The 24,833-nt window shown below is 35.4% G+C and overlaps 3 protein-coding genes across 4 annotated transcripts; 2 read left to right on the forward strand and 1 right to left on the reverse strand.

Annotated features, from left to right (window-relative positions):
• The first annotated feature begins 5,868 nt into the window (after positions 1 to 5,868).
• LOC106669581 (UV-stimulated scaffold protein A-like) lies at positions 5,869 to 10,849 on the forward strand. 2 transcript variants are annotated; one of them, XM_024228595.1, is made up of 12 exons: positions 5,869 to 6,039; positions 6,916 to 7,029; positions 8,184 to 8,403; positions 8,468 to 8,588; positions 8,791 to 8,964; positions 9,021 to 9,155; positions 9,214 to 9,422; positions 9,502 to 9,713; positions 9,770 to 9,959; positions 10,014 to 10,154; positions 10,207 to 10,343; positions 10,404 to 10,849. In XM_024228595.1, the coding sequence occupies exons 1-12, from the start codon at positions 5,936 to 5,938 to the stop codon at positions 10,504 to 10,506; spliced, it is 1,860 nt and encodes a 619-aa protein (XP_024084363.1). In that variant the 5' UTR covers positions 5,869 to 5,935; the 3' UTR covers positions 10,507 to 10,849. The 2 variants fall into 2 exon arrangements, with proteins under 2 accessions (XP_024084363.1, XP_014254639.1); XM_014399153.2 differs by having other exon boundaries at positions 6,919 to 7,029.
• On the reverse strand, positions 10,848 to 15,140 carry LOC106669582. The gene is made up of 5 exons (XM_014399154.2): positions 14,845 to 15,140; positions 11,659 to 11,800; positions 11,515 to 11,597; positions 11,281 to 11,431; positions 10,848 to 11,217 (listed from the first exon to the last, which is right to left on the reverse strand). The coding sequence occupies exons 1-5, from the start codon at positions 14,935 to 14,937 to the stop codon at positions 11,054 to 11,056; spliced, it is 633 nt and encodes a 210-aa protein (XP_014254640.1). The 5' UTR covers positions 14,938 to 15,140; the 3' UTR covers positions 10,848 to 11,053.
• Positions 15,141 to 15,404: 264 nt separating this feature from the next.
• Positions 15,405 to 24,442, forward strand: LOC106669586 (protein FAM91A1). Its single transcript, XM_014399159.2, has 19 exons — positions 15,405 to 15,528; positions 15,709 to 15,936; positions 16,003 to 16,087; positions 16,147 to 16,353; positions 18,978 to 19,159; positions 19,243 to 19,343; positions 19,565 to 19,724; positions 19,784 to 19,902; positions 19,963 to 20,107; positions 20,166 to 20,252; positions 20,311 to 20,486; positions 20,546 to 20,709; positions 21,839 to 21,987; positions 22,053 to 22,125; positions 22,199 to 22,438; positions 22,500 to 22,653; positions 23,806 to 23,997; positions 24,059 to 24,128; positions 24,192 to 24,442. The coding sequence occupies exons 2-19, from the start codon at positions 15,865 to 15,867 to the stop codon at positions 24,300 to 24,302; spliced, it is 2,487 nt and encodes an 828-aa protein (XP_014254645.1). The 5' UTR covers positions 15,405 to 15,528; positions 15,709 to 15,864; the 3' UTR covers positions 24,303 to 24,442.
• The last annotated feature ends 391 nt before the right edge of the window (positions 24,443 to 24,833 follow it).

Raw genomic sequence — 24,833 nt, forward strand, 5'->3', positions numbered from 1 at the left:
GATGCAAGGTATCGTCTGGCTAGGAATGTGAAGATAGTTCTCGAGCAGTAGAATTTCTCACTGAATATGGCGCAATGCCAAAACGCTTTTGAATAACTAAAACAAAAACCGCGAGTGAAGACAGACCCAATAAGTGGCCGTGTGCCGGTTCAACATGAGTTCACCGACTCGCAGACCAAAACCCATCATCTTCTGAAGTAGAGTTAAGATGGATCAAGAGGTTGGTGTGAAACTTTTGGATTCGGGGACGGATCAGTTCGTTGACAAAAAGGATTGTTGAAGTCGTTGTGGACTGTAGTAAGGAGCTTTGTTTGTCTGTGGACTTTTGATAGGAAGGATTGAATTCGCTGGATATTGGATGGCTTGGCAGAAACCCAGGTCCACTTCGTATATCCAAAATGGCCGCAGTAGTCTTGTATAAGGTTAGTTTAGTAGCCGAAACGGATTTCGATCTTGCGTGTCTTCGTACTTGTTCAAGTACTTGTATTCTGTTAAGTTGTTGTCTCCTAAATCCTTTTGTTGGGATTCCACTGCTGTCTAGGTATAGTGCTAAATATTTGACTTGAATGGAAGTCTCTTTGTTGTGGAGGGCAAGACTGGTTTTCAATGAGAAAATGAGTGCATTTTTCTCCATTCAGTCTTGTCCATCAATTTTTTCATCAGCCTTCGATAAACTCAAGGTGTTCTTGGATGTTGGATATAGTTTGGTTAAGATTCGATTTATTGCAGTATCGTCCGCTAGGGGTGATGGCAGTATTGGGGTGTGCACGGAGGTCAGCATTATAGATGAGGTAAAGGATGGAACCAAGAATGCTCCCTTGTGGGACGCCGGCTTGTATCGGTCTGATTTCCGAAAATTTGTTGCCGCACCTCACTCTCCTATTAGGTTGGATTTCAGAATAACAAAAAAATAACCCACGATATTTAAGAACGAAGGACTTCTTTACTTTTAAATCTTGTCTTATTAAACTAAAACAAATAAAGCAGAGAATAACTTTCTTGAGCGATTCTTCATGCTCGTCTTTTCTTTTCTTTGTCAAAATTTATTTTCCTGACTAAAACATCGTCTATAAACTCTCAATAGCAAGAAGAACCTGTGTGTGAAGTTTTTATGGAGTAAAAAGGAGCAGCAAAATGAAAAATTTAAGTACGTTCAGAAATCCCTCTTTCTTAGCAATAATAATACAGTAATACTTACTTCCAAAACCACTCATCAGTTTTAAACGATTCTTTCATCATTTTTGTAAAATATTAATAGGAAAATAATAGTAACAAAAAATTGTTAAAAAAAACACTCACGAGCGGATACACGAATTTTTCTGTGCAACAAAAAGGTGTAAGATTTTTGTCACAACTTCAGTTTGTTCTCAAAAATTTAAGATTACTATTTTCAAAAACCCCTAGCTATTTATTAGAGGAATAAAACAAAAAAATATCGGTTGTATTAGACCAAATAGATTTTAGAAAGATCGTATCGAAATGTGGCTACATTTTGGCCACTCTTTGAACAACAAAATAATCTTTAAAAAATACGCTAAATACGCCGCTGCTCTACTACTTGAGCTATCGTGACTTCGACCCACTCGGACACTAACTTCCCATCTCAACCCCACCTTTTGAATTTACTCTCCTTTTTGCCATTTTTCAAAAGGAGGGGTTTAGATGGGAGGTTAGTGTCTGAGTGGATCGAAGTAGCTGCATATCTAGCCGAAGGTCGTGGGTTCGAATCCCGCTCGTGACACTGACTTTTTTATCTCAACTAAAAACCTTAATTAATTGAAAGATATTAATTGGTCAAGCGGACCACGAAAACTAGTGAAGTTAAGATTAAAGTTGATAAGTTACAAAAAAATGACCATAATATCAACAATGTTTAAAATTATACACTCTAAGCAACCGAACTGTCTATTTGTTAAATATAAGAGAAAAATTGAAACACTAAACTTAGACTATATATTCGAAATTCCAATTCTGTGCGAGAAAGGGCGACCCAACTCAATTGAGGGTAATCCCTCACTCTCCGAATTCTAAATTACTCTAGAATCCCCTAACTATCAATTTTTCCAGATTGCAGTCCATCAACATCTCACATAAAATGAAAATAAAAAATTCAATCCTTCTAATTAATAAACAGCCCACAATACTTGTCAGTCAATTACAATTCTATCAATGGACATAACTAAAATATACTCCAACCCTTTCTTAATTAATAGCATAAAGCTGTTTATTAATGTTCCAAATAGTTTACTTAACAGCAGTTTTCTTACTTCCAAAAGAACTAAGAAAATATCTAAAACATCTGATGGAAAGTAATTAACACCATCATAAAATCGTAAATTCATTAATATTATGTTTTATATTATACGTTTTGACATTCTCTAAATAACTATAATAATAACGAAAATTAAAAAATAATTGGTTAATTCATTTAAAGTCATATCTATAAAAAATTGTTGTTTAAGTTTTTATTGTTTATCTTTTCTTTTTTTCTTTAGATTGTTTTTCATTGATTTCTACGTGGATAAGTACATATTGTCTCATAAATTTATAAACCAAAAATTGTTGTATTGTGAAATATTGACTATAAAATGTGTAAATCTTTGTTTTTTCTTGTATTCTATTTATAAAATAAATTGTAAAGATCAAAAGAGTCTGCATAAATTGTATATATTGTATGGCATAAACGCCACATTAGCGGCACTCCTCAGTACGGGAGGCAAAAAAAATGTACAACTCAACATCTAAGTTATAACTAACTTTTTATCTCAACTAAAAACCTTAATTAATTATAATATATTAATTGGTCAAGCGGACCACGAAAGTAGTGAATTAATGATTTAAAAATGAAGTACAGCTCAAGTGGTAGAGCAGTGGCGTATTTAGCCGAAGGTCGAGGGTTCGAATCCCGCTCGTGACACGGACTTTTTTATCTCAACCAATACCTACTAACAATAAGCATTAAATCAGCGTATCTGCTCTAACCACTTGAGCTGTCTTGACTTTGATCCACTCGGACACTAACGTCCCACCCCAACACAACCTTTCGAATTTTGGGAACGAAGCTAGGACAAGTGAAGTTGGAGTGTGTTGTGAAGTTGAGACGTTACAGTTTATTTTCCAAAAATAGCTCCATTTTTCAATTGTTGATATGTGGTTTTGTAATATAAGTGTGGGTTTAAAAAAATTTAAATTTTGTTCCACGGGTACAAACATCTTTTGCCTATTGTGATTGATTGTTTCCTGGTACTGTCCTGGTAAAAATTACATTGATGTTCTTGTTTTGTAATATAAGTGTGGGTTTAAAAAAATTTAAATTTAAATTTTGTTCCAGGATCTTTTACCTATTGTGATTGATTGTTTCCTGGTTCTGTCCTGGTAAAAATTAAATTGATGTTCTTGTTTTGTAATAACAGCCAATCCTGGTCCTGGATTAGGTCTGTGTTAGTTTAGTGTTATTAAATTCAATTCTGTTCTGGTATGTCTTGACATTCAACTTCCACCGAATCGATTTTCTTCGATTACACACCACGTTAACCGACACGAAAATGGCTTTTAATATTAAACGACACTCGTGATTTTTATACATCCTCGCCGTCGAGAGTGGAACACTGTGTACAGTTAGAGGCGTGAGCTATCGAGAACGTGTCCTTGTGACCACGGACCGTGTCCTGCCCGTCTTCTTGCCCTTGTACCTCACCGGAACTCCTGGATGTGACCACTCTAATAGTTTCCTCGAGAAGAGCGAATCGTTATGGCTCGAGCAAGCCGACACAAGTTAATTCCTTTGTGCGTGGGTGAAAAAGGGAAAAACTTCCATATCCACTACAACCATCGCATGCGCATAAAACATAATCGTTTTTGCACACATTCTGTAGGTTTTTCAGCCTTAGAAATTAGTAAATCTATTGATATTATCCATCATCTTAAATCTTAAAATCTTAATACTTATTCCCAACACATTAGAACATGTATATACTCAGCTTCAAATCATTCTGATAAAGCTCATTTTAACGAATAAACCCTCATACAAAACATGTAAAGGTATAATTTTATATTTTCAAGTTTTAAACAACGCATCGTGTAACGAAAAGCGTTTCGGGACAGTTGGAAAAAGTTAGGTAGTGGATGTACAATTGTTGATTTATACATTTCAGGTTCACCTGTGCCTCCTGCCAGGTGGGATTTCTCTTATGCCCGGAGGCCTAGCGAGAAGAGTATAGCCCCCTTTTATTAAAAAAATAATTACCCTTGACGATTTGTTCTTGTTTTTGGTTTTTTTGGCAATTGTTATATGACATCGCGACAAGTCACAGAAACCACGCTCGTCAGAAAGACAGCACGAAAGGTCTTTCAAAAATTCACATTAGAATAATAAAAGGAGAAGAAAAACATACTTGAATAGATGTATTAGCATGAGGACAGTATAAAAACCTTTATAAGAAATAAATTATATTAATGTATGACATAAATGTCAGCTGTTTGGTCCTTGGCCACCTGGTTTGCACGTTTGCTTTCGTCATGTCTGTAAAAGATAAATGGCATAATAACGAAAAATAGTGTGAAAAAATGGATCATTAATCCACCTCAACTTTTATTGTTACGTGTCGTTTGGATTAGCCAACATCTTGCCTTACTCTACTTACCTGCCTTACGCTCTTCTGATGATGTTGATGATTTTATGTTGATTGTTATGGTTTGTAGTTGCCTTCGAGGAAAGAAATAATTGTTAAGGAGGTGAAATTAATGTTTATCATAACAGCTAAAAGTTTTTTGTTCTTAACCATCCTGTTCAGCACGTTTTGCTGTTGGGTCATCTCTTATGCCATATTGACAAAAAATGAAAAACACTAAATCCTTTCGTCAGGCTATCGAAAAATACATCTCTTTCATCAGGACATTGTAGCTAATATTAATAATTCACACTTTTTTCTCTTTAAATACATCTGTCAACGCCCAAATAATAAAGCATGCAGGAAAATAGGCTTTTCTTAAAAATTAACATAAATATAAAGTAAATAATTATTTATTAATTGAAGAAGATTAGGTGTAATCAAAATTCCGATAAATATTAATACTCAAAGCACAAGGTTGTCATAAATAAAAATTGAACAATCTGGGAAATTTTATTATGATAGAAAATATCAAAAAATAAAACAACAGTTCACAACAAAAACACGGATAATATAATAATATTAACTGTGATATAACAAACTCTCACTCTAAGTAATAAATGAATTATTTGCTTTGTTTAACTCATATCATGATTTTAAGACTTTTGATGATGATCATAAATGTTTATAAATTTGTATATTAAGTAAATGTTTTGGTTTTGTCGGACAGTCTGCAGTTTATCAGATTGTTCCTCCCTGATCATTTATCTTACGATCATTGCTTTTATTTTTCTTATTTTTCTCCTTTCAATATAAGAACCTAGTGAAAACTTGCATTTAAATAGACAAAAATACAGAAGAACAATAGTTAGGTTGTAAAAAAATCAATCAAGGGAAAATGGATGAAAACCTTAAACACAAAGCAGAATTATAATCAGTAATGATGTCGCTGACACGAACAATGTTTTAGTATTGAGTATTTTTTTAAATTAATGTTCAAATCTCTATAAAGTTTAATCACAATTTTTTACATTGTAATTAAAAGTAATACATATAATGATGATTTTTATATAAATGTGTGTTGCTTATATGCTGGTTAAACAAAAAGTAAAGAGAAACAACATGATTTATTTAAATAACCCAATTTTTCATGTCCTAATATTTTTTCAAATTTTCAGGGTGGGGTTTTTGAATTTTGACAATTTGCATTTTATCATTGAGACGACATGCAGCCAGGCTTCCCCTAGCGACCTTATCGTTATCACCTTGAGGTTTCACTCGCTGTTATTGACACAACAAGTCAAAATCTTTGCATTTATGGTGAAATGGAGAAAGCCGAACAACTTAAAAAGCTCGTCGAAAGTTTGACCCATTCCGGCAAAAGTACGCTCGACAAACGGAAACTTAAAATCATCCTTGATACCTGCAGGTAATTTTATTGAAAACCCTGCGAAGAAATTCTTCTTCGGGGTCCGAAGTCTGAAGTTCTGTGTTGAGGAAGAATCTTTGTAATTCACCAAAAGACTTTAAAATCTACTTGGATTGTAATGATTAACTAACATAAACTGAAGCATTTTTAATAAATGCTGGAATTTCTTTTGAAATTTCTCTTTGTGGTCGGAGTGATGAACCTGTAATTTCATCGTTGCTGATCATCCTGGTCCTTGCTGAATTATGTGTCTGATTAAAGATGATGCTGAAATATGTTTACAAACACAGTGAGGATATGCAAACCAAGATGAAGCTTGATATTTACCGTATAAAAAATAATCTTTAAAAATTAATCCATTTGTTTAGTGGCCTAATTGACAATATTAATTATTCTTTTTATGTAAGGTCTTGGTTGAGATGAAAAAGTTAGTGTGACAAACGGGATTCAAACCCACTCGTGACACAAATTTTTTCATCTCAACCAAGACCTTACATAAAAAGAATACTTTAAAATTAAGTTTGTCTCAAAATCTTCTACAGGATCACATGAGACCAAATTGTTTAGTAGTGGTGCTAAAGTTTCTTTATAGGGCATCGGTGGCCGCAATGGTTTAGGCGTTGACACGACACTCACCACTGTAAAATAAAAGCCCTGGGTTCGAATCCAGCAGCCCTGCATTCAAACATGACTTTTTTTTTAAAGCACCAGCACGCAAAAAGTTGATATGCCTAATATTTGATATACCCTCATTAAAAAAATTTACTGCTTCAAATCATCTTACAATCATTCCATTATTAGCAATGTTCAACATTTTATATTTATATTCTTATAAATTTGTATTAGTTAGAAAAAAATTATTACTAATGAATAAAGCAGTGTTGACAGATGCTTGGTGAAAGTTGCCTATGACAAACTTTCGGACGATCTGAAGGAAGAGCACTCCGAAGTCAAGCTCAGCTCTATTCAGCTCATAAATGAATTGTTTATGTAAGTTAATTAATTTATTAATTATTAAATTTATTACTAGGTGCACCTAATAATAATATAAGGTTATTGTACTGGTTAGCGCTAAAGCCCTAGTTGGGCCAGGGACTGTTCAAGAATCAAAAACTACTCTCTCCTTGCTCTACTTACCTTGTACCCTCTTATTCCCAAATTTCTAAGGTTCTCCTCCACTTCATCCCCTGTACAGCTTTGGTCTTACTTTCAGCCCTACCTGCCCTTCTTGACATTCTGAAAAAAAAATTCTCATGCTCCACACCGCCGTGTCTAAAGGAGACCCCATACCTGCGAAACAAAACGGCCACTTGATGTACTAAAATTACAATTTACATTATAATTGCGGAGAGTGCTTCTATGCTAATTGAAAAGATCTACATTTGCTGGTTTCACCCGTTACAGTAGTATCTAAAGGGCTTATAAAATATTTACAATTTTTTATACATAATTGTAGTCTGGTAGCCCCTATCAACCGTCTTTAACAGCCTGTGATTATTGTTGGCTATGGAAATACCACCAATAAGTCATGGTATTCCGGGACAGAGGCATGGGAACAATTTCATTAAAGGACCTTATAAACTAACTGCAGTTTGAACTAACCTCTAGGACCTTAGAAACTAACCTTATTTTAGAACTAGTTAAAAAGACTGATTCCGATGAATATTTATAGACTCAAAGCAGCAAATACAAGCCTAGGCAGACTTGTCATGAAGAAGAAAAAACAACAGAGCATATCCTCTGTTGGATTTTAAGACCTATGCAGGATGGGATTAAAGAAAAGTCAATGCTTCAAGGATAAACATACAAAATCTTTTAACAAAGCTTTGGGCTATGATAAAAAAGCATTAAGCTTAGCAAAGAGCTGTAGGCCTCTAGCAAATAACAGATATTGCACAATAGACCAGTATTGGTCAGGATGTGTAAGATTGTTAAGAGGCTGACTCCTTTTTAACCTTAAAATTATATACCACCAGCAGAAGTGCATCGTGATGATTTTCACATGTCATTCTGTCACCTTTGTTTATAAATTGGACAAAGAACAGCTCCGCCCTGGAAGTTCATGATGCCTCAGTGATGCGATATTCTCCATTAATTTATTTATTAAATTAATGTCTAAGTATAGAATTTTTTGTTTGTCACAGTAAGTTTGAAGATTTTCGACACATGGTCGTCGATAACATTAGGGATTTCTTCACCCATGGATCTGGAGTCGGAAGGGAGAAACCGATGCCGCCTCCGGCGAAGGCAGCCAAGGAGGCGAGAAAGCTCTGTTTCACCGTGATCCACGAATGGTGTCAGAAATATCGTGCCGATCATCCCATCCTCAAATCCGTTCTCCACCACCTCGAATGCGCACATAATGTACATAAATTTAATTTGATCAGTAACTTTTTTAACTTGTAACTTTTTTCTTTTTTTGTAAAAGGTGGATTTTACAATTTTTGAAATTGTCGATCCAAAGGAGAAAGAAGAGAGACTGAAGAGGGAAAAGAAAATGATGTTGATTAATAAAGAAATGTTGAAAAAAGTCAACAATGAAGTTGAAGGTACTTTTTTATGTTTCGACATTTGGTCAGATTCTGTGCGTTGTCTTTACCATTTAAATACAAAACCAAACTTGTTTGGACTAATTTTTTATAGTTTTCAAAATTGGCTGTTTATTTTGCTTTATTGTTGGCCTACAGGACAAATACAAGAGAAAATGCACAGACACTGGAATTGAAAAAAGACTTTTCTTTTTCTTTCCAGAAATGAAAGAAGAAATTAATTCAACGTTGACATCCCTCCAGTCTTGTTTCAGTCTTCTACTTCCAGCCCCTGATGAATTTTCTGATGACCGGAAAACAGAAGAGGTCGAATTCGACGATCTGAGGCTTTACGGGATGGTCAATCAATGTGGAATCACTATCGAATTGACTGTCGGTAAGTACATAAAGGATGTCAAAAGCGAGTAATTGTCGTATTTATTTATTTTTCAGACCAAAAGGTAAAAGTTAAGATGGACGATGACAACAGGACAATATTGGAAGCTGCGAAAGATTCGTATGTCCTAATTAAAAATCGCTTTCTTCCTAAAACCATCACCTGGGTCGAGCTCCTTCAAAAGACGAAAGGTTAATAATTTAACTAAATACTTGATAAAACTCTTAAAAAATTAAAAATTTACTGTAGGAGATAAATCGATGATTAAGGAGGCAGAGAGGCAAAAGGAAATTTTAGAAGGGGCGATCAGAAAGTACAATACGTTGGAAATAGTCAATGAAATTGAAGAACCAATGGATTCCGACTCTTCAGACAATGATTTTGAAGAAGTTGTACCAACGAAGCCAGATAAAAAAATTAAGCAGAACGAAGAAATGAGCTTCTTTTCACGTATACTGGTAAATTTAACTGTCTTTAAATCTTAATCTTTACAAACTAAAAAAAGTTAGTTTATATAGTTGTTTAATTTTGTTTTAGCAAAGCACAGAGGAAAAGAGTAAAAAACAGCAGGACAAACCTGTAAAGTCAACATCTGAAAATTTGAATGCGTCTTCTCGACCGTCTCTACCTGAAGGCTCTGAAACAAAATCGAGAAAGTCTGAACTGTTAAAAATCGCCCCAAAACTACCTTTCGATATCGACCTTTACCACTGGGAAGATGAGAATCTACAAGCTCCAAAAATCCTACCGTAAATATTTAAATATAATATCTCAATGAGTATCTTCTTAAATTTTTTTTTTTCAGAGTAAATTTAGATGCGTCATCAATCTGGACATCTCCGCTGACCAATTTGTCAGACATGGAAGTCCCAGGCGGTTCAGAGGCGCTCAGAAGTCGTGTAATTGAGTTTTCGGGGAAGTTTGAACCCGTGACAAGGGCTTGCAAGGCACCGTTACCCTCGGGCAGACTCTGTCCTCGCTATGACCGCGTCAAGGTGAAAAAAAAATCCTTTTTTATAATATAACGTAATAAATTGGTTTGTTTTCAGTGCCCTCTACATGGAATTATTGTCGACAGGGATGATGACGGTAACATTATTAACGATGAAGACAGAGTGAAGGTTGAAAAAGCCAGCCAGAAGCCGAGAGTGCCTGATTGGCAGGACCCAGTGCTACTAGCCGAGTTAAAAGTAATTTTTTTTTTTTTAACCAAATTGTTAAATTTATAGAAAAATTTTCCAGGCGAAAACTGGCATCGATTTAGAAATGCCTAAAAAAGGTCAAAGAAGGAAGAAAAACCCGAAACACCCTGGTTTAACAGACATACATAAAAAAGTCGAAACGCCAATGAAAAGGATCGCTAAGAAAATATTCAACAAGTAATTTTTTTTATTAAATATAATTTTAACAAAAAAATATACATTTTTTTTTGTTATTAGGAAAGCCGTGAAAAGGGTGGCGAGTACTTTGGATAGAATTGACTATTCAAGGCACAGAGATAAATTCGGCGATCAGTTCAATTACGTCCATGACAAACTTTGATCATTATGATAGCATATAGTAATTTATTTTTCTACAGAAACAATGCCGAATGTGTCAGTAATTTAATTTTCTATAAGGCGATCTCGGTGAAAATTGTAACATGATATACGGTGCAAATACTTTTGTAAAATATAATTTATCGCACCTCACTGATTAGATAAATTAATAATCAATTAAACATTAATATTTCTATCACAATTTGTGGAATTTTTTTAATGTAATTGAAACATTTTTTGTCTCATTAGCCTTGCGTGCTGTTTAATGTCTAAATAGCAATAAGTATGTCATTAAAACAAAAATTTAACTACAAATCTAATAAACATAATACTGTTTTGTTCCCGTTTTTTTTTTTTTTTTTTTTGTAACCCTTATTTTCAAAATAATAAATCAACAGCATTCACACTAGAAGTCAAATATAACAATGGAAGTAAAAGTCAATACAAAACAATAAATAAATATAAAACTAATATGAATTTTTTAACGTTTTAAAACAATTGGAACTTTTTTTAAAACCCTCCATCGCTCTTAGTCTTATAACGTGTAAATATCAACATTTTACTGGAAGCGACGGTGCTTGAGAATCAAACGGTTCGCTATGAGTCGTAACGCTCACTCCCGTAAGAGTCGAATTGGAAGTTACCTCCTCGTTTCTTTCCTCTGCCCAATATTTCTGCGACATGAAAACGACCGCCCAAAAATAAAGATATATGCCTGAAACAATAAATCCGAGGTAATGCGTCGATTAACACAAAAAGTAAATAATAAATTACTTACATAAATTGCATAATGTGAATAGTAATAACCAATTGTCAACTTTTTCGTGTCTGTTGTTGAAATCTGACAGCATAAGCAATATCGATACAATCTGCGCGATCGAACTTAAAGATTCGCATACAAGCCATGGATAAGCAAAATAATTTATTTCCTGAAATATTTAAAAAAAAAGAAAATTTGTAAAAAGTGCAAACATGATCATAAACATAAATAATTAAAATTAAAAAAACTTACTACTATTGAACCCCAAATTAAAATTGCACTTGCTATAGCGAACAACATGGCAAATACCATATACCCAATTTTCAACCATTTATCTGTTGAAAAAAAATAAATAAATAAAATATTATTGGTTGAAAATTAGCCTTAATGCATTACCGAGCGCTGCGTTATTCTGCATATTTGCTTTCAGTATGATTTCATCTATGTCCAATCCGAGCAGTATGCTTACAGTGCCGGAAGTTTTGCCCTGTTCGGCTAAATCTGTGAATATCTGTATGAGCACCAGGACGGATGTGATCTAAATGATTCAAATAAAACAATATTAAACACATATAAAGCGACTTAAGAAATGGACACAACTCCTAGGAATATGCTTCAGCGAAGCCTAGATATGACAAGGGTCTTTTCAACCGTACTCGACAATCTTGCCATGTTAGCTGTCATCTATTACACGATACCTTTACTGAGCAATGTTCTTGGAACTGATATCGAAGTATGCCAGTTTTCACTGGATGGTGCCAGGTTTCACAGGAAAGAGCGGTGAGGTTGTGGCCTGCACCAAGTATTTCATAGTAAAATTACATGCAACTTGGCACACCCACTCTTTTAGTGATTCAAGGTAATGGTGGCTCTGCTTATCACCCTATCAGCACAATTACCGCAGTCGGTAGCACGACCTCTGTTGACCTTCTCATGCTTTTTTTGTAAAAATACCACCACAAAACTATCCGGACAACCAGGCATATAGGTCTAAACAAAAAGGCATATGAGGTGGTTAAGACCGGGACATCTTAATCTCCAAAGTTACCCACATAGTCTGGCCCTCTGATACTAAAAATGCAATAAAAAAAAAAAAAATGAATAAAATTAAATTTCAGTGTCGGTTGGCCGGACTGGTAGATGCTCTCACATATCAAGAGCATGTACACCTCAAAGGACTTGTCTCGTAGAAGAAGGGTTATCCTCAACTTATTACGAATAGGCCATGCGAGCTTGTCACAGGGATGCTTACTTTTGGTCCAAAGCCCATGTTCATGTCTGGCATGTAAAAAAAGCTCGATGTGTTCCAATTAACTGAAAGGTGCACACCTAAGTGAAAGTTGCAATTCCTTGGCTCCATATAAGGAGTGTGTAGGAATGCCACCCGATATGAGAATCATGTCTGAGCTTGGCAGAGAGTATCTGGGTCTCCTGTTACGATTTTTGGAGCCAAGGGTTGTTTTATTGTATATAGTAGTGGTAGTTTGTATCCTTAAAGTACGTGAATTGAGAGTGAATGTATTTATTGGCGTGAATGTATAGTGTGGGAGGGCCTATGCACTAGATGTAGAGTACAGTGGCCCTGCATTCAAACCTTGTACTTACAAGTGGGCTTTTTCTCCAAAAGCACCAGCATCCTGAGGGTTCATATGACCTCATATTTGAAATACCCTCATTAAAAAAAAATCTTTATGAACGTACTGCTTCCATGCATACTCCATTATTAGCAATGTTCGACATTTTATATTTATATTCTTATTAATTTGTATTTGTCAGGAAAAAAAATTGTTACTAATGAATAAAGCAGTGTGACAGATGCTTGGTGAAAGTTGCCTATGACAAACTTTTGGACGATCTGAAGGTAGAGCACTCCGAAGTCAAGCTCAGCATGCCACCTTTCACCTCTTCTTGAAATCCCAAATGACATAACTTTCGGCTCAGCTAAGGTTGTAAGAGGGATATTTCCTCATTTTACCCTACGTCTGAGCTCGTCCCAAAAGTACTCAATGAGGTTCACATCAAGGTTACAGCCGCCTGGCCTTCTTAGAGTGTAAATAGTGACATATCAAATGTACTGCATAACACTGGTGGCAACAGATGATCTTGCATTATCTCGCATAAACAAAAATTTTTCGCCAATAACAGGAGCAAGCATATTCACATATTCCTCAAGAATTTTTGTCGTATAATTATACATTAACTCCTATTAAAAACATGTAACTCCATGGGTAAAAAATTCTACTCAACACTACAAATGAACCATCTCTGAATGACCCTCTTCTTGCAATGTTGCATTGGCAGTAGAACACTACAGCCACTCGATAAACTCAAAGACGTCTGTTGTGGGATAAAAAACTGAGACTCGTCTGAAAGAGTAACTCTCCTTCGTTACAGTTTCTGTCTAATGCCAGTGTACCTAGCAAACTCTAAGCAGTCCTGTCGATCATCTCTGTTTGTTGCCGGCTTCCTGGCAGGCAATCATTTCTGCAAGTCTCCTTACTGTTTCATCGCTAACACATCCAGTTCAGTCCAAATTCTTTGAGACATTTCAGAAGCAGTGGACAAGCGATGTCTGTGTGAAATCTGTTAATCGGTCCCCTGGCTCTTGAGACCCTGGTCTCTAAGTACACCTTGCAGTCTCCTGGTACTGCTGCATGCTAGACCACCTTCGTTTTAGGCAAATCTAAAACTTAACGTAACTGATTTCGTCTATTAACGAGTACGTGCTGATTATGGGCGTTTTTGTAATCGTATTGTATTGTACCAACACAATAATGCAAAAAGACATTTTTTAAGGATTAAATTTGATTTACATTCTGGAGATTTTAATTCAAATTATGAATGAAGTGGTTTTGCTTCACAACCGCTGACAAAAAGAAATACTTTCTGTCTAATTATAATTATTAAAACATTACTCAAGTAGTAAAACAAAAAATATAGCTAAAACATCAAATTAAAAAAATAAATCAAAATAGAAAGTGAGCCACTTTTTTTGTGGAGCTGTGTAGTACAATAAATGAAAAGCCATATATCAGTTGATGATGGGGATTGGTCTGCGAATCATCGAAGTGCTGAACCAGCCTAGGGACTTCACTCATGGTGAAAACGGACCCAATAAGTGACCCTACGATAGTTCAGCATACATTTATTGGGGTGAAAATCTAAACATGCATCATTAAATCAACATTATTTTAATTTAAAAGATTTGCTTCTATTTGAATGAAGGCGTTCATAGACCTTTTTACTGAGTATACGTGACAGCCTCGTCCTGATACTTAAAGTTACCTTTCTTCCAAAGATCTGCGATTATGATGATTAATTATATGGAATGTCGAAATGTTGATTGTGAATGGGCAAACCAGGATGACCTGATACAATCAACGTACTGATTAATTTTTAATTTATGTCATTGACCTACTATTTATTTCTTTGCTTTTTGGTAGTGTACTGCTCAAAGTCATTTAAGCTTATTTTACTTGTAATATTGAAGTAATTTGATGATTTATACTAAAAGTTAAAAGAATTCAAGACAAATTATTTGCAATTTTTTATTTATTTATTTTGAAATTGTTTGTACCGTACCAGGCCTATCATGGCGATCACCCTTGTAGCCAGGGACAATTTGATGCAGCATATTTTCACACTCATCCTGGATGATTTAGTCAAAAATGTCATTTGTTTACGTGATGATCTCGTTGGACAATCATCACCGGAGGGCTTGGGAACCGTTCGACACGGTTTTACAAATTATTTCACCTCCCTTTCACATCATCAGTCTAAAACGGGCGGGCGATGACACCGATGATGCACACTACATCCCTCACACTCCAAATCGAAACAAAATAACCTGAGGTTTGTTTTCAAAACTGTCTTTTCAGTTCAAATATTACACGGTACGACAGTTTTCTTATCGATTTATCAGGGTTTAAACTTTCGATATAAATCTCTTCTTTTTTTCAATAAAAACTTTAACTTTCTGTTTTGACTCCATATCATCATCATAGACATCATCACATTTTTTTTAATATCAATGTAAAGATTTTTTGACAACTAAACATATCAATGAAGATTTTATTTTGAAACAGACTATCGATGTTGACAAGCAATGTCTATATACATCGATGATAACAAAACATAGCCTGTGTTTACGTTGTCAGCTTTTCTTTAGTACTTACTAAACTTACTAAAACCACCTAATCAGACTTTGGAGTTTGGATGTTTGTATTTTATTACCAATACTATCATCATCATTAATTAATAATTTCCGTAAGAAGTTTTAAAAACATTTATGATTTATTGTTTAAAAAGAGCTTTTTTAACAGATATTTTCATTCAAGGGTTCTTTATCTTATCTTATCAAATTAAATATCTTTGTTGTTTTTTTCTTATGGACTATTCAGTTTAGACGTTACTGAGCTGATTTAAATTGTTATTCAATTATTAAAGCAAAAGACAGTGGAGGCTTCCTACGCTGACCCCTGTCAGCGACTTCGACTGACTCCGTACTGCATCAGGCTGCCTCTGCGCCCAATGTACAACTGCCTAGACTGCCTTTACGATCATCTTTTCTAATTGATTTATATTGTTTTCAAAGAGATCATAATGAACAGTGACGTAGAATTGCACATAAGGGAAAAGGTCTCTTGGTACAAATTGCCCGCGAATGTCAAACAGGTACGCTTAGGCCACATCGTACAAAAGTCATAATATAATAATCTGAAAATTGTTCTGTTTCAAAAGTTTTTGGGCAACTCACAAAAAGAATATGAAAAAGCTGTCGTCAATTTTCGCATAAAAAACCAGTTGAAGTACCCAAGAAATATCGGTAATTTTTCTTAAATTTCATTTGAAATATACTTTATTAACTTTCAATTTTTTTAATAGTCAGGCGTTGCATGAAGGAGCAGCAGTATTATGAAGACATGCTCGTATACAGTCAGACGAGTCTACTGCTGTACCCTTACCATCTAAGCTACAACATAGTACGAGGTCTCCGGGTCACCCCTTTTCAGTATTACACGAGAGTTTTGGAAACGCTCATGGACAACGAAGGGAGTTACGATTCCTTGCCGAATTTCACGGCTGCTGATTGTAAGTAGGATAATTTTTACTTAAGCAAAAACTTACTAATACATAGAAAATGCTTGGGTATGTGAGCTTGTAAGGACTATTGTTAACCAAGGCGAGAGCATTTAGCTTTTTTTCTATTTGCATGTATACTGCAAAAGTAAAAAAAAAATTATGGATAAGATTGATATACAATACTAAAACATATTATCCTGAGATTTTGACTCTTTATATTGATTGGCTCTCCTGGTAATCAACTTTACTAGTAAGTCAAATCTCCAAGTCGGTCAACACTCATGGTCCGTCGACTCTTCTGGTCGATCAACTCCGCTGGTCTATTGACTCTCATCATCGGTTGACTGTGCTGAACTGTCAACTTTACTAGTATGTCAAATAACAATATTGGTCATTACTCCTTGTCCGTTGATGCTTTTGGCCCGTTACCTTTCCTGAGCTATCGATTCTTATTGTCGGTCAACTCCGCTGGTCTATTGACTCTCCTCATCGGTTTACTTTCCTGGATGGTCAACTTTACTAGTATGCCAAATCTCGAAATCGGTCAACACTCCTTGTCCGTTGATTCTTTTGGCCCGTCATATTATCTGAGCTATCGACTCTTCTGGTCGGTCAACTCCACTGGTCTATTGACTCTCCTCGTCGGTTTACTTTCCTGGACTGTCAACTTTACTAGTATGCCAAATCTCGAAATCAGTCATCACTGCTAGTCCGTTGATCCTTTTGACCTGTTATCTTTCCTGAGCTATTGAATCTTCTGGTCGGTCAACTCCACTGGTCTATTGACTCTCCTCGTCGGTTTACTTTCCTGGACTGCCAAATTTACTAGTATGCCAAATCTCGAAATCGGTCATCACTGCTAGTCCGTTGATTCTTCTGGTCCGTTATCTTTCCTGAGCTATTGATTCTTATTGTCAGTCAACTCTGCTGGTCTATTGACTCTCCTCATCGGTTTACTTTCCTGGACGGTCAACTTTACTAGTATGCCAAATCTCGAAATCGGTCAACACTCCTTGTCCGTTGATTCTTTTGGCCCGTCATCTTTTCTGAGCTATCGACTCTTCTGGTCGGTCAACTCCACTGGTCTATTGACTCTCCTCGTCGGTTTACTTTCCTGGACTGTCAACTTTACTAGTATGCCAAATCTCGAAATCGGTCAACACTCCTTGTCCGTTGATTCTTTTGGCCCGTCATCTTTTCTGAGCTATCGACTCTTCTGGTCGGTCAACTCCACTGGTCTATTGACTCTCCTCGTCGGTTTACTTTCCTGGACTGTCAGCTTTACTAGTATGCCAAATCTCGAAATCGGTCAACACTCCTTGGCCGTTGATTCTTCTGGTCCGTTATCTTTCCTGAGCTATCGATTCTTATTGTCGGTCAACTCCGCTGGTCTATTGACTCTTCTCATCGGTTTACTTTCCTGGACTGCCAACTTTACTAGTATGCCAAATCTCTGAATCGGTCATCACTCTTGGTCTGTTGATTCTTCTGGTCCGTTACCTTTCCTGAGCTGTCGACTCTTCTGGTCGATCAATTCCACTGATCTATTGACTCTCCTTATCGGTTGACTGTCCTTGACTGTCAACTTTACTAGTAGGTCAAATTTTGAAATGGGTCAACACTCCTTGTCTGTTGATTCTTTTAGCCCATCATCTTTTCTGAGCTATCTACTCACAATCAATGACCCAGATTCAAAACATGTATCACAGCGCAAAACTCCACAGACCCCAAGAAATAATCTTACATTGTAATTTGTTTATATTTAATTGTGATTATACAAAGAAAAATAGCCGTCCACTTCGACAGACGGGCATTGAAGGCAATTGCATCGATGGTAAGTCCATAGTCTTATGGGACCGCATTAGAGCCCTTCAGTCATTGGAGCAAATAACAAAATTACCTTTGACTGGGTACCAGGACATGCAGGAAAGAAGTGCAATGAAGAGGCCAAGGAAAGTTCAGTGAGGACTTGTGGCTTACCAAACTGCCAAAAACACGGATCCACTGACAATGGAATAATAAGTCCTTCGCTTGGTGGAAATGTAGCCCAGGACAGAAGCATGTGAAAAAATGTATTAAAAGACCGTCATACTAATAGCACAACTACTAAATCTAGGACATGCTATGACTAGAATATCAGTTGGACTGCTAACCGGACACTGCAGACTCCAGAGAAATATATATAGACTCAGAGTGGCAGAAACAAGTCTGTGCAGTTATTGCCAAAAAGAAGAAGAAACAGCCAAACACGTCCTCTGTAAGTGCGAAGACCTTTGTAGGCTGAGATTCCTAATCCTGGGAGAGGAAAAGCCAGGGCCTGAAGGATACAGATGGGAGCCTTTGAAAAAGCTTTGGTATCTGGTAAAGAGCCTCAAGCTTAACGGGGAGCTCTAGATAGAAAAATGGAGGTGCACAATAGACCAATACTGGTTATCGTGCATAAGTCATAAGCAGACCATCTCCTACATAATATTCAGTTAAATATGTTTTTTTAGTAAGATGTACATTTGAATTGGTAGTGTTCATTCAAAAATAACTTTGTAAAAACTGAGTAGCATTTTTTTTTTTCTAGCAGGATTTACATATAATTCTAAAGCACATCTTATTATTTTTATTTTTGTAATCATATTCAGGCCTTAGACTCCTTGGGATCGGCCGAAATGAGTACATAGACCTGATGAACCAGTGTCGATCGAGGCGAAAACTTTTTAGGAAGAAAAACATCCGCGATTTACTCCCTCAGAAGCCTGTCGACATAAACATGGAGCCCTGGTGGATTGTTCAAGCCGGCTGCATAGTCGAGGACGACATAAAAGTACGATATGGCAATTATGCTGTTAATGTTAAACCAAGATGATCAAGTCTGATCAAACTTCTCATGAAGGTTTATTATTGCAGTTTATAACTGAACAAGAGAAAAATTTAATCGACAAGCTGTATGATAACGGTGCACAAGTCGTCGGCGACTTGGATTTTGAAACAGTCCACAAACTTTACAAGTAAGGTCGAGAAAAAACAAGTAATTTAAGAAAGTTATGTAAGTTGAATGGGCACTGGGTCTGTCTACACTTGTGGGTTTCAATGTCACTTAAATGTGTTTCATCTTTGCGCCATCCTCAGTGAGGAGATGAACACTCAAAATCTGGTAGTGTAGACAGACTCAAATGTTCACTGTAGACCAACGTCTACCATCAAAGTTTATAATTTTGTTCTATTCCAGGAAAGGATTAATTTATTTGGACGTTCCGATAGAAAAGGACGACATAGTTGTCGTACCTCCTTTAAAAGGTTTCGTAATGAACCGAGTATTGGGCGACAGTTTTGAAAATCTACTGTATAAAATATTCGTCTCAATTGATGAGCACACAACTGTTGGAGAGGTTGTTTTAATTTTTAACCTTTATGTTTATTATTATTTTTGTAACACATTTTTCCTTAGCTTGCAGGAGTTTTACAAATAAATTTCAAGTTGGTCAAAAGAGCAGTTTCGCTTTATTGCCGGCTAGGTTTCGCCAAAAAGAAAAACTGTGATTCCGATTTTGACAATTGGAACCAAGGGTGAATTAAAATTTTATTCTTAAAAAAAATAATAATAATAAAATTTTATTTTAATTATAGAGCTCCAAGCCCAACGAAGATGATTTCTTCTTTTAGTAAAGTATACAATACCGAAGGCAGCAATGAAGAGGAACGAAGGACTAAAATCGCCTTTTTGTTTGACTCGACATTGACGGCGTTTTTAATGATGGGAAATTTATCACCAGTACGTAAAAATCTTTTACTCTAAACCATATTTTCTTTACATCAAAATTTTCTCCCAGGGATTGAAAAATCATGCGGTAACAATGTTCGAAGTGGGAAAATTGACTGATGAATCCATGGACAGCTTTCTTTGTGAGCTTGAAAAGGTAATGTTTATCATTTAACTTTGAATAAGGCAATTTTTACTATTTGGACTTTAAATAGGTGAGCACAGCGAGAGATGATAGTGAAGGTGAAGCGAGAAGGTATTTCGAGCACGCTCTCATCCTGCGTTCTACCATTATCGCCCTACGTCATCAAGGGTTAGATCTTGTCAGATGCGAAAGCCTTCAATCTTTAGATAACGATATGTGCAATAGGCTCTTAAATAAAAATTACGGGTACAAAAAAATCTTATAAAACAAAAAATTTGTATTTAATATTTTTTGTTTGACCGTAGGCTTTTGGTTTCAATGGCGCCTCTTAGTGGCGAAGTGACTCCCATCATATGCGAAAATTTGCCACATCTAGGCCCTCCTTGTCCTCAAGCGCATACACCTTGGTTCAAATTATTTCTATACCATGTGACAGGAAGCGGTCCTCCTTCCATACTTTTTTCACGTGGTATGTAAAATATTACCAAATTTATAAACTGACATCACAAAAATACACACAAAGCAAAAATAACAAAATATATACAAAATAACATTTAGAGAGAAATATTTACAACAATAATTTTTGAAAATAATATAAAGTAAAATAAGATTGTGATGGCCGAGTAGTTAGGGTGTCCAACTCTTGGCCATGCCAAGGCCATCGGTTCCATCTTGGGAAGGCCCATGGCTTTTTAACTTAGAATAATAAGAAAAAAGTATTGTAAAGTGGTTCTGACCCCTTGTACAGGTCACCCCCTACAGAAAGACAAACATTCTTAACACTGCCTAAGAAATAGTAAGGCTTTTGAATCAACATACCTTCCAAATATATGTCAATTTTTTGTCTCTCCCTACTTATAACCCTGAAATAATTTTTCGAGGTTAGTCACTATTTTTGTTTAGAGTTACTGTGGTTTTGAGCATGTCACAATGAAGCGGCAAGCTAGACTACCAACATTGTCTGAAAATTAATTATCAGTGTTTTGCCTCTCCCTGCTTATAACCCTGATATTTAACGTATAAAAACACTTTGTAATTGGGGTTGTAGCATGTTCACTATAAAGGAGCAAGCAAGATTACCAACATTCTTTGAAATATAACTCTCAGCTTCTTGCCTCTCCCTGCTTATAACCCTGACATCGTTCAACTACACGAGTTTAAGTTCATTGAAGCTATCAATTTGCTAACCCGTAAAAGTTAGCAGGGCTGTTGATTGACTCTACCTACATTCTTTAAAAAGTATGTTAACTTTTTGTCTCTCCCTACTTATAACCCCCACATAATTTTTTGAGATTTGTCAATATTTTTGTTTAGTGTTACTGTTATTTTGAGCATGTTCTGATAAAGGGGCAAGCTAATTACCAGCATTCTCTGAAATATAACTGATAGCTTCTCGTCTCTCCTTGCTTATAACCCAGCCTTTAGTTTTTCAATACAACGTACATTTGGTCCAAATATGTTAAAACATCAAATTTATAAACAAGTAAGACAGAACAATAGACAAAGTGACATAAACAAATTATAAATAATTTATCATTACATTTCATTTATTTCATTACTAAACCAGAAAAAAACTACTAAATTAATTTTATAAATAGGTACAAGAATAACAGTGCTGCCTTCAATACTTAGAAATTGTGATAAAGTTTTATTTACTTCATGGGGACATGATCCGACTGTTATTCCTCTTTCCAACCTTTTGTTTTCTTTGAACGATGCCTTGTGTTATTCACCCGTTCTTGTCCAGGTATTACGCTTGATATATTTGTATAATATTTTTATTCTATCCATTCTTTTTTTTTTCATGTTCAGGTCCATGGTAACGACGATAACGATGTTGACACTCATTTAATACCATTTCCCTTTGTAGAAACATCAGATTTCGGTAATGAAATTTGTATACGATTTTGTTATTTTATTTTTTTTTAATACAATTTTGGTTTGTTCTGTATGTGAAGAAAGCGGGACTGAAATTTTCAAATACCATCCCGCCGTCGTCAGACTTGCAAAGGAACTTGACATCAATCATACTTGCGGGTATATAACAATGATCAAGGTCAAAAGTCCAAATTTGCCGAGTAAACTTCAGGTGAAAGATACACTGTCGCTCCCTTTGAAAATGCATGAACACCATCCTCATTTGGACACGCCAGCTACGCCTTCTTCAGTCGAAGCTTGGCTCCACACGATATCTTCCGGTAATTTCAACTATACGATGTACATACACAAACAAAAATTATATTTTGTTTTTGTTTTCAGAAGGAGGAGAGTTTAATACAAAACAATTTATTGTAACTCCGTTGAAAGAAGAAGAAGACGAAGAAGACCAAGGTAATTCTGCAGCTAATGAAGAAAATACGGAGATGGCCGGTAATGCAGATGGTCTCGACAGCAGTGAGAGTTCTACTGAAAGGTATTTCAAGCATGATACAATAAAATCGTGCATCACACTCATATATTTTCTCCACTTCATTGAAAAACATTAAATCACTAACCTTAATCCTAACCTAACCCAACTTAGCAGTTGTGAAAGACTTAGGTAACTGTACAGCTAGTGAAGAAACTACAAATGGTCTTGATGGCAGTAAGTGTTCTACTGAAAGGTATTTCATGCATATTAATGCCATAAAATGTGCTTCAAAGCATATTTTCTTTGTTTCAAAGAAAAACATTGTCTCTAACCTAACTTGTACCATCTCATCCATAACCCTAACCCTACTTAACCTAACCTGTACCTTCTTCTCATAACTCTATCCCAACCTTACCTAACCTGACTAAGAGGACAAGGAAGAATGAGGTAATTTTACAGCTAATGAAGAAAAAACAAAAATATCCACAGAGACAGCCAGCCTTACAAGCTATAAGAGTTCTGATGAAATTATTACAAGCATATAAATACATAAATTAGTGCTTCAAAGCATATTTGCTCTGCTTCACCGAAAAACATTCAATCATGTTATGTAATGTAATCAGTCCTTAACCGTACTTAACCTAACCTGTACCATCCTGTCTATAACTCTAACCGTAACCCGACTAAGAGGACAAGGAAAAATGTGGTAATTGTGTAGGAAGTGAAGAAAGTACAGAGATGGCTTAAGACGACAGTCTTGACAGCAACGAGAGTTCTGTTGAAAAGTATTTCAAGCATATTATTACATAAACTCGTGCTTCCAACCCTAATTCTAACCCTACTTAACCTAACCTGCACCATCATGACCATAATTTTAACCCTAACCCGACTAAGAAGACAAGGAAAAACAGGGTAATTTTGCATGGAAAAATGGATGAGAAAGCATAAATTCGTGCATCAAAGCCTATTTTCTCTGCTTCACGGAAACATTTGAAAACATGGATATGTAAATTAGCCAGTTCCTAACCTCCTAACCCTAACCCGTTTTAGTCCGTAGTTTACTGAAAGGTATTTTAAGCTTATTTAAACCTAAACATTCCCAACCTGACCCAATCCATGCACACTCCCTGCAAAATCAATAATACAAAAAATTTGTTTATCCATTCTAGTAACATAGCCTTATTAAAATTATAAATATAATTTTTTTTAAATTAGTGGTTCAAAAGTTGAAGTGCCTTGCCCCACAGCTTTAAGGATAGGAATATCTGAAAGGAGAATGACTTGCGGTCCTATAAATATTGACGAATGGTCTTTGCTCGACTGCAGCTTCGGCATTCCATTGTTCGATGAAATCGTTAATAAAAAAATATGCAAAACTGTCATTGAAAAGTTAATATTGCCTGAAAGGTAATGAAAAAAGCACACCCTAATTTTTTCATTAATATATTAATAAAAATTATATTTACAGTTTACAAAAATTGATTGTATTAAACAATACACTTTCTTCGAGGCTTATTTCTTTCATTGAACAAGTCCAGGTAATTGTTATTTTTATTAAACATATTTGTTTATAACAATGTTTAACATTATCGATTCTTTAGAGTTGGAGTGACGATTCTTGGATGTCTTCGATGAAAAATAAAGATAACAACTGGCCAGTTTTAAACATTATGTTTAATAACGGCCAGTTGTTTCCTTGGGATGGGAAATAAAAGCTTTTTTATTTATTTATGCAATAATAATAATTAAAAAAGATACTTAAATAAAAGAAATATATGTTGATAGAATTTTATTCCCTTGTTTAGAATTGTAATAATTTAATGAGTCTTATTTAATATTTACCATGGAAAATAACCGCTTAAAAATAAATTATTTATATAGATTTATGTATATATAAATGAACATTTTTTTGTAATTATTTGCTTTTATTATGTATCCTCCTTTCAAAATACACATTTTTTCATCCTGTGGTTTATTCCTGTCAGAAGCATTTTATCTTTTCGCCTCATATGCCTCATCAGTGGAGGGTTTTTGGTCAGAAGATCCAAACTAAAGAATAGAAAATGTCAATGAGCAAAAAAATATTAATTTATTTTTATCTGTAACTTTTTCAGCTAAGGTACTGGGTGGATCAAGTGAGCCTGTAGGGTGCGAGGTGATAGGAAGGGATCTTTATTAGAAGGCAGGACAGTAGTTTCATCTATGAAAGTGTGGATGAATGTGTCGTAATGGGACGGTAGATT

This window comes from Cimex lectularius, unplaced genomic scaffold (genome assembly GCF_000648675.2).
Source record: "Cimex lectularius strain Harlan isolate CLEC.00 unplaced genomic scaffold, Clec_2.1 scaffold77, whole genome shotgun sequence".
Classification (NCBI taxonomy): Eukaryota; Metazoa; Arthropoda; class Insecta; order Hemiptera; family Cimicidae; genus Cimex; species Cimex lectularius.